The sequence below is a fragment of the Propithecus coquereli genome, unplaced genomic scaffold, assembly GCF_000956105.1.
Source record: "Propithecus coquereli isolate 6110/MARCELLA unplaced genomic scaffold, Pcoq_1.0 Scaffold241, whole genome shotgun sequence".
In the NCBI taxonomy this organism is placed as follows: domain Eukaryota; kingdom Metazoa; phylum Chordata; class Mammalia; order Primates; family Indriidae; genus Propithecus; species Propithecus coquereli.
The window spans coordinates 3,443,136-3,453,112 of record NW_012147964.1 but is presented as its reverse complement, the minus strand read 5'-3'; the positions used below and the strand labels follow the sequence as shown (position 1 = coordinate 3,453,112).

At 50.0% G+C, this 9,977-nt stretch overlaps 1 protein-coding gene across 1 annotated transcript; it reads left to right on the top strand.

Annotated features, from left to right (window-relative positions):
- The first annotated feature begins 4,733 nt into the window (after positions 1–4,733).
- On the top strand, positions 4,734–9,648 carry ZNF554 (zinc finger protein 554). Its single transcript, XM_012646191.1, has 4 exons — positions 4,734–4,857; positions 5,832–5,958; positions 7,513–7,704; positions 8,220–9,648. Exons 1-4 carry the CDS (start codon positions 4,825–4,827, stop codon positions 9,404–9,406), a joined length of 1,539 nt encoding a protein of 512 aa, XP_012501645.1. The 5' UTR covers positions 4,734–4,824; the 3' UTR covers positions 9,407–9,648.
- Positions 9,649–9,977: the final 329 nt, after the last annotated feature.

Sequence of the window (9,977 nt, the reverse complement as noted above, 5' to 3'; positions counted from 1 at the left end):
CTGGCTCTTGTCCCTGGGATCTCATACCTGCCCCAGGCCCCCACCAGTGCGACTATTTCCCATACTGAGAAGAGCTCCTTGTCTCTGGCTGTGGCCCCAGGCAGACTTCTTCCTCTCCCCTGATGCGGGCGGAGCCCCTGTCAGACTCTTACAAGCAGCAGGTGTGTCTGGCTTCCAGCCCGGGCAAGCGCTACTGCGTCCTCATGGCCCTGCAGGGTCAGTGTCACTGTCCCTGTGTCTCAGATGGGGTGTGTCAGGATCAGAACCCACGTCCACTTCCCGAGCAGCAGCACCCGCTGAGGCCACAGCCTCTCAAGGAACAGCCCACGGGGCCTCAGCATCTAGGGCCTTCGCTAGTTCAGGGGACAAAGGGTCCATTTGTGAAACTCAAGTTCAGTTCAGACACTGATGGGCAGCTTGAGGGTGGGGCGGGAGGCCTGGGTTCAGCATTTAGGGTAGAGGGAACCGGGGTGCGGGTTCCAGCATGGGCCGGGGCCAGGTGGCTGCCCGAGCTGCTCTCTGGGGCCTGAGCTCACTGTGGCTGTGCACCGAGCTCTTTGTTTTGCCATTGGGTTTGTTAGCTACTGTAAGGTTTATAGCACGCATCTCTAACTTGTTTATCCTTATGTAATATGATACCGTTTTTTGCACAGTATGAGAACCCTTCAATAGTATATGTGCATTTTATCCTTCCAGAATATATTATGAATCTTCGTGCAGTTGTTGCCATGGCTTTTACTTTGACATTTGTTACAAACCCCTCAACACACTGCTGTTATTTTTGATTAAGCTGAGGACTGTCAGTCTGTGGCATTGTAAACAGCAGGGAGAATAGGTCCTTCAGTCCAGAGCGGGGACTCTGGGCAGCACAGCGCCTCAGCCACACCACAGACTAGGACGGAAAAAAACGGGTTGAACAAGTTGGGTTGGAGCATTGTTCAATACATCATGTTTATTACTGAGCTGCGCTTGGGCCACCCGTGCCACAGTTTCACGCACGCACCGGACGGAGCCTCCCACCTGGTCTGCGTTCAAGACTAGATCCCCAATGTAGGCTTGCAGCAAACGGGACGTAACTGGAGAAACGATCCCATTCATTTTGCCCGAGCATCTGTTGATCATGTGACAGAGTCGCATTCATGTTTATAACTATACATCACAGCACATCATCTCAGGTGCCGAGAGATCATCAGTGGATGTTTAACTATGTGTCGGTCTCTGCGTTTCCCTCGGATCCTGTTTCTTCTCCGATAGGAAACACACCATGGAGGGTCTGGGTCACTGCATAGACAGCATGATATACAGATAAAAAAAGTGAGAAAGGAAATAGTTTCAGGGGAAAGAGAGAACACATATCATGGTTTGGTCCAATAACAATAATAATAACTTAAATATATACAATTTATTATGTATTTATATAATTTATCACCAGGTGTGGTGACCTATGCCTATAATTCCAGCTACACAGCAGCCTGAGGTAGGAGAATTGCTTGAGCCTAGGAGTTGGAGGCTGCAGTGAACTGTGATGACTCCACTGCACTGTAGCCTGGGCGACAGAGTGAGACTCTGTCTCTCAGAAAATACATATAATTTATCAATAAATGTTATTATTTAATAAATAACTATTAAATCATATAATTATATGTATCATGTTATATATTAAATATTATATAACTAATAACAATATATAATATAAACATTGATATATACCTAATATATATGACATGTTCATATATTCCATAATGAATGTTAATATATAGCTAATATACGTTTTATAATATTTAATTATATCGTGTTATACGTATAAATATATTACATATAAATTTTATATGTAGTGTTATGTATAAAATTATGTATTATGTTACTAAGAATGTTATGAATCTTATACTATTAACTTATCATTAATAACATCAGTTAATATGTTAATATTATTAAAGAATAATTATTTCTGGTCATGTCAAACTTCTAAAAAAGAATAATTATTAAAACAATAGTCTTAACAGGTATGAATGCATCATATTTATATAATTTGTTAGTACATAGTAATAAATGTTTAATGGCAGACCTCTGTGTGTCAGGCTTCGTGCTAAATACATGACTCGCGTTTTCTCGCTTATTTTCCACAGCAGCCGGTGTAACTGGGTGCACCGCTGCACGCATCTGGCAGTCGCGGCCGGGCCGGGCGTGAATGGGCTGCGCAGCCGGTTCAGAGGGAACTGGGGGTTTAGCGTTAAGGCTCCGCAGAACTCAGAGCGCCCCAGGCAGGTGCGGACGCTAGGGCCCGCGGTCCTGGGAAGACGCCGCCCGGCCGCAGAGGGCGCTGTCACTCAGATCGCTGCCCCGGAGTCCCGGGAGCCCAGCGCCGCGCCCCGGGGTGTGCTGGGACTTGTAGTTCGTGGGCTCGCGGTGCGCAGGCGCAGTGCTGATCCGCGTCCACGCGCGTCCGCGGGCGACGGCGGGAGTTCACACGGGCGCAGCGGGGGCCGTCGCTGGGAGCGCGAGCAGCCGAGCGGAGCGGGGGTCCCGGGACGCGCGGGGAAGGCCGTCGGCCTGCGCGGGCCGCTTCCGCCGCGGGGCAGCTGCGCGGCACCCCGACGGTCACCCGCGCGCACGTGGGGCCCGCAGCGCCGTGAGTGGCCGGGCCGGGCTCGGGGGCAGCGCCGAGCGGGCCGGGCGGCGGGGACGGTCCCAGGGCTCCGAGTCGGGTCGGAGGCGACGCGGGCGAGGCTGGCCGACTCGCGCACGACCCCCGGCCCCCGTGGCCAAGTGGGCGACAGACCCCCGAGGATCTTTTATCGTGAAGTCTTCGCGTATAGATTGAGTTCGGCTCCTTTTTGGGGTAGGGGTTCTCAAGTGGGGATGATCTGCCTCCAGGGGACACTGGGAGATGTCTGGGGACATCTGTGGTTGTCACACTGGGGGCTGCTCCTGGCAAGGAGTGGGTGGAGGCAGGGATGCTGCTCAGCACCTGTAGTGCCCAGGACGCCCCACCCCAGAGAATGATCAGCCCCAAATGTTCAAAGTACCAAGGTTAAGAAATCCTGCGTTAGTTATTTGTGGGAAAAAAAATTGAATTTGATCTGTCTTCACACTAGACACCGGAATAAACTCCCAACGGGGCAGATGGCACACACCAGGGGACCCCCAGCTCCAGGAACTCCCCTCCTTTCTCCCTCCCTACTCAGGGTGTGGATTTAAAGGTGCGCAGCCTTCTAGGACCTCAGCAGGGCAGGGGACTGTGGGACACAGACTGTCTTAGGGGTCCATGGAATCCCCTAGCCTAGGGGGTCTCACCTAGGGCAGCTCTGCCCCGCCGCCCCCAGGGACTCTGGGAGACATCTGGGACATTTGTTGTTGTCACAACTGGGGAAGGGGTACTCCTGGCATGGGGTGGGTGGAGGCCAGGGATGCTGCTCAGCACCTTGCAGTGTCCAGGACGGCCCCACCCTGGGGAACGATCCCATCCCAGTGTCCACAGTGCCCCGGGGAGAGACCTGGCTTACGCCTCAGTGTTGTGGTCCCGGTGACAAGGTACCAAAAGCCCATTCTGTTTGTGCCCATGCAGGCCTGCCGAGGAGTGAAGAAGCAGCTGGTCTCCCTTAACACCGGGTTCCCTGCCTCTCCCCTGCCTGGGCTTGATTTCATTTTTCTCTGCAAGGAAGTCCTCATCCGGCCTTTCTTGTGGAGCAGGCGTGAGTCTCAGGGGTCAGACCTTGGAAGGGACTCTCCCGGTCTAGGTGCCTAGGTCTAGGAGAATGAGGGCGTCTGACGGAGCTGCTGAGGTCAGCCAGGAGGGAGGAGGGTCCTGGGAAGCACAGGCGGGTGGGAGAGAATTGATCTGCAGGAGCTAAGGGGCTGGAGGTCCTGTGCCCTTTGCATGAGCTGCAATTTAAGGTCCTACGAGCAAAGAGGGAACCTTACCCTGAGTGGGAGCAGAGGGGAGCTAGCAGGTTGCAAATCCTCGAGGGCACTTGCAAAGCATCCCCTGGGGGCAGCTCCAAGGTGGCAAGGCTGAGGGGTGAGCAGGGAGCGGTGTCTCCATTCGCCTTTGGTCCTTGTGTGAGTGTCCTGCATCTGCTGTCACAGCTTACCACAAACTGGATGGCTTAAAACAACAGAAACTGACTCTCTCCCAAGTCTGGGGGCCAGAAGCCTGGAATCAAGGTGTGGCAGGACGGCCGTGCTTGCTCCCTCCAAGTCTCCAGGGGAGGATCCTTCCTGCCTCTCCCTGCTGCTGGTGGTGACCGGCAGTGGCTGTCATTCCTCGGCTTGCAGCTGCGTCACTCCAGTCTCTGCCTTCATTACCACACGACCTCCCCTGTGTCTGTCTGTCTCTCTTAGAAGGACACCACTCATGTCACCAGAAGCCGAGAGAGGTAGGAAAGAACCTCCCCTTGCTTCAGAAGGAACGCGGCCCTGCCCTGCTGATGCCCTAGTCTCGGACCTCTGGCCTCCAGGACTGAGAGGGGATAAATTCCTGTTGTTTGAGGCCACCGGGTCTGTGGTTCCCTGTTAAGGCAGCCACAGGAAACTCACAGGGTGCTTCACTTCTCGGTAGGGCTCGTATGTTTCGTAAACTCCGGTAAGTTGGTTGCTTGCAAGAGCTTCCGTACCTCCGTCCATCAAATGGAGCCTTTAAGGTCCCTGGCCTCAGTCCTGGCTTCACTCTACCTCCCTCTGCGTATGGAGGTCGCCCCAGGCGGTGCAGGGGTCTCTAGCCAAGGATTCCGGGACCTGAGGACTGGCCTGGGTCTGGTCTTCACATCGTCTCTCTCCTTTCTGCAGCTCGGCTGGCCCCGGAACCTGCTTTCCCCAGAGGCGAGAATGGCGGCTGGGTACCTGCCTCCCTGGTCCCAGGTGAGACATCCTTGTTCTCCTGAAAGGTGCCCAGGATATCTGGAGGGAACAAACTCGTCAGAATGTCAGTCACTGTTAGAGAAGGAGCCCCTCCCCGCCCCGCTATGTGGGAAACGCAGGAGAGTCCCCGTGAGTTTTTGTTTCTAGTACTCGCACTTCGCCCACGTGTAAGGACAGACATTGGGTAGATCCAGGGAGCAGAGCCCCTGGCCCTAGGAGAGAGGTGGGCTCTAGCACCATCCCCCATAGAGCAGGGAGGGCTGCCCAGAAAAGCACCCTTTTTATTGAGTGGTGGGGTGGGGTGGGACTTCCTGCCCACCCTCTCTCTGCTGAGAGAGATTGAGGGGCAGACAGGGCCCTCATGTTTTTCCCTTTATTTTGAGTCAGGGTCTTGCTCTGTCACCCAGGCTAGAGTGCATTGGCGTGATCACAGCTCACTGCAGCCTCCAACTCCTGGGCTCAAGGGATCCTCCTGTCTCAGCCTCCCGAGTAGCTGGGACTACAGGTGCCACCACACCTGGCTAACTTTTCTATTTATTATAGAGTCAGGATCTCGCTATGTTGTCCAGGCTGGTCTTGAACTCCCAGGCTCAAGTGATCTGCCTCAGCCTCCCAAAGTGCTGGGATTACAGGTGTGAGGCACTGCGCCTGGCCCCAGCAGCAGGAGATCCTCAAGTGGGAATGTCATACTCGCAGATCTGGAAGTTAGAATAACCAGCCCAATAAGAAATAGGCAAAATATTTCATTCGGACCTGTGCACGGGTCCTCCTTGCTGTGTTTACGGCGGGCCGAGAGTCTGTATGTTCCTCTGATTGTAAACCACAGACAGGTACCCACAAGGCAGCTGGTAGAAACAGACGTCAGCATTTCGCTGACTTTTCTGAACTTCCGTGGTGCCACCATCCTCACCCCTGCTCCCAGGAACATGCGTGGGGCTGGACGCATCTTGAGCAGAACTGCCGTGATATTTTAGGAATCAGTGACCTTCGAGGATGTGGCCGTGGACTTCTCCCCGGAGGAGTGGGAGTTCCTGGACCCTGCTCAGAGGAAGCTGTACAAAGAGGTGACGCTGGAGAACTACAGGAACCTGGCCTCCCTGGGTAAGACAAGCACCATTCATTCCCGCAATCATCGATTCCTCATTGATCTCGAATTCACTGTTGTCAGGCACCGTGCTGGGACATGGGGATTCATCGGTAAACACGACAGACGTGGCTCCTGGCCTTGTGGCTTTCACAGTCTCCTGATTTCTCTGACAGATCAGATGACCTTATTCCCTCAGTAGGTGGTAGCTAGAGTGGCCGTTGAGTTGCATGTCTTAGTTCAGCCACAGATAACGTCTCTGATTCCTCCTGGGTACGGAGTCGGAGCATGTATAACTCTTTCTGCCAACGTGAAGAGCCGTAATTTTTTAAAAATCTTTTTCTATTGTAAAATATACGTAACATAAAATTTGCTTTTTAAGTATACAGTTTGGTGGCATTAAGCACATTTATGATGTTATGCAATCAACACAACTATCCGTTGACAGAACTTTTTTATCCTTCTAAACTGAAACTCTGCACCCATTAAACACTGACTTCCCACTCCTCTCCGCCCCCCAGTCCCCGGCAACCACTAATCCACTCTCTGTCTGTGTGGATCTGCCCATTCTGGACGTTTCATACAAATGGAATCATATAATATGCGCCCTTTTGTGTCTGGTGTCTCTCACGGGACATGATGTTTTCTAGACTCCTCACATTATAGCCTGTGTCAGAGCTTTGTCCGTGGATGAGTAAGATTGCCCTGTACGTATATAACGTATTTTATTTATCCGTCAGTTGATGGACACTCGTGCCGTTTCCACCTCACGGCTGTCGTGAATACCGCTGCTGTGAACATTACTGAACAAGTATCTGTTTCAGTCCCTGTTTTCGGTTCTTTGGGTAAATGCCTAAGAGCGGAATTGCTGGGTCATATGGTAATTCTACGTTTAGAATTTAGCTTTTTTTTTTTTTTTTTTTTGGAAAAGGTCTCACTCTGCTGGGCTAAAGTGTAGTGCATCAGCCTAGCTCACAACAACCTCAAACTCCTGGGCTCAAGCGATCCTCCTGCCTCAGCCTCCCGAGTAGCTGGGACTACAGGCATGCGCCACCATGCCCGGCTAATTTTTTCTATATATTTTTAGTTGCCCGATTAATTTCTTTCTATTTTTAGTAGAGACAGCGTCTCGCTCTTGCTCAGGCTGGTCTCGAACTCCTGAGCTCAGACGATTTTCCCACCTTGGCCTCCCAGAGTGCTGGGATTACAGGCGTGAGCCACTGCGCCCGGCCTAGAATTTAGCTTTTTGAGAAGCGCCACACTGTTTCTCACCACAGCTATGTCTGTTTTCCATTCCCACCAGCAGCGTAAACTCATTTCTCCACATCCTTGCCGGCACTTACTTTTTTTTAATTATCCCACTGCGAAATGGTGTCTCACTGTAGTTTTGGTGTGTGTTTCCCTCATGACTAATGACATTGAGCATCTTTAATGAGCTTATTTACCACTTGTATATTTTCTTTGGGGGAAACATAGCATCCAAATGGAATCCAAGATTTTTTAAATTAGGAAAATAAAATCTCTAGCTCAGGCAATGTGCTGCCTCTCAAATGTACTCTTCTCTCTTTCAGAAGCCCTGAAGAACCAAAGTACTGATGCAGGTATCAAGGATGGTCCATTTTCCCCAGCACAGACCCCTCAAGTCACAAGGCTTTCCCCATGGTTCGGGTATTCACTCTTTCGGCCAGTGGAGCCTTTTCATTTGCAGCAAAGAGAAGCCCTGTGGGTGGAGGAAAAACAAATTCCCCAGGCCTCCTGTTCAGGTGAGCCTTTTTTTTTTAGAGGCAGGGTCTTGCCCTGCTGCTCAGGCTGGAGTGCAGTGGTGCATTTATAACTCATTGCAACTTTGAACTCCTGGGCTCAAGCGATCCTCCTGCCTCAGCCTCCCAAAGTGCTGGCATTACAGGTGTGAGCCTCTGCACCTGGCCCCATTTTCTTCTTGAAGCCATTCTGCCTTTTTTTGTAGTTATATGTCTTCTTGCTTTCTGGATACTTCTCTCTGCCGTCCTTATTCTCCCATCATTATTGAGTAATTGCTTCTATACTTCCACTTTTCCCTCTTCTCTATCATTGTCAAACTTCTCACGCTGTGTCCTGTGCTCAGTGTCTTCTTTACTGATCCATCTCTCTCTTTCTCATCCTTCCCCTGTGTCGAAAGCTGATATTTGACCATCAGCCCACATGGGTCTTGTATATGTTGGAAGGGCTTTTGTCTCCCCATTATTAAAGTAGCAGTTTCTTCCTCCAAAAATATTTTTTTTCCTCCAATGTATTTCAGATTGGGAGAAAAGACTGAAAAACCAAGAATCAATTTACAAGAAGGTGGTTTTGGGGGAAGAACCATCTGGTGGTGTGAATATCATAAGGCTTACCGTAGAAGACTGGGGATGTGACCAATTCAAGGAGAACCATGATACCCCCCAGGGGCTTTTGAGGCAAATGGCATCCATCCAAATAAAGGCAGTTGCTCAGCAGAAAGCAACTGCATGGTGTGGATTTGGCGACAGCAGTAATCCGAGCTCAGACCTTGTTCTATCTCAGGGAAGCTCAGTAGGGAAACGTGTCTGTGACAGTGAGCTAGATATTGAGAGTTTGGTATCTGATTCTGTCTTAAAGCACCATCAGTTGGGATATGTAGCTCAGAGACCCTGTGAAAGTAATGAATGTGGAAATGCCCTCAGCCAAAACAGTCGCCTTATTCAACACGAAAGAACTCAAACCAGGGGGAAATCGTCTGTGTATGTGGAAAATGGGAAACCATTGAATCATAGTATGGCTCTTACTGTGCACAACAAAATTAATACAGCAGAGAAACCCTTTGAATGTCACCAGTGCGGGAAGGTGTTTAACCGGAGACATTCTTTGAGTGAACATCAGAGAATTCATACGGGAGAGAAACCGTATGAGTGTCAGGAGTGTGGGAGAGCCTTCACACACAGCTCAACCCTTACACGCCATCTGAGGACTCATACTGGAGAGAAGCCCTACGCCTGCGGCGAATGCGGGAAAGCCTTCAACAGGATTTCGTCTCTGACTCAACATCAGAGGATTCATACAGGGGAAAAGCCTTATAAATGTGAAGACTGTGGAAAATCCTTCTGCCAGAGCTCTTACCTGATTTTGCACAAGAGAACGCACACTGGCGAGAAGCCCTATGAATGTAATGAATGTGGAAAAGCCTTCAGTGATCGTTCCTCTCTCAACCAGCATGAGCGAACTCACACTGGGGAGAATCCCTATGAGTGTAACCAGTGTGGAAGAGCCTTCAGCCAGAGGTCTTCCCTCGTGAGGCATGAGAGAACTCACACTGGAGAGAAACCTTACAGCTGTAATGAGTGTGGGAAAGCCTTCAGCCAGAGCTCTTCCCTTATCACACATCAGAAAACTCACACTAGCCAGAAAACCTATAAAATAATAGACTGTGCGAAAGCGTTCTATCAGAGCAGCCACCTTATTGGATTTTAGCAATTGCTTGCTGCCTCGTAAAGCACATCTTAGCACTCTGACATATAAACATGGTTAGACTTTGCCCTGGGGTGATGTACTATTTGACAGGAAGTAGGTTCATGTCACGTTCTTCAAAGCAAGCTCTGTGGTACAGAACTAAGAAGGGGCCTTTTAATGGGAGAAATCACCGTTAAGCTGTACCCAATGAGCTCCACCCTCTTAGAAAAGATTGGCCAATGGGAATGCTAACATGGAATGGAATTTTGCTGAAAACTATCACATGTTAATTTAGTTGCTGAAACAAAAGGTATTCTGTTTTCACTTTCAACTTATTAATTCAACATTCAGTATTTTGTTTCAATATTTTACTTAGTCATTCCACCCCTGTTGGTCACTTAGCTAGTTCTTAATTTTTCTCATGCACTCCTATGGCAAAGCAGAGTGTATGCTAAGATGACAAGGGCTTTGGATGTGAAGTAAAAAAAAAAATAAAGGATGCAAAATAGTGTGTGCAATTTGATCCAATGAAGTCTATAAGTTTGTGTGTATGTACATACATATATATATATTTACACAGACACACAAAGGG

Excerpts from the sequence above, each read along its gene's own strand:
- ZNF554 (XM_012646191.1), top strand. The coding sequence starts at position 4,825 with ATGGCGGCTGGGTACCTGCCTCCCTGGTCCCAG. Across the intron at positions 4,858-5,831 it reads ACCTGCCTCCCTGGTCCCAG|GAATCAGTGACCTTCGAGGA; the intron begins GTGAGACATCCT and ends GTGATATTTTAG. Across the intron at positions 7,705-8,219 it reads TCCCCAGGCCTCCTGTTCAG|ATTGGGAGAAAAGACTGAAA; the intron begins GTGAGCCTTTTT and ends AATGTATTTCAG.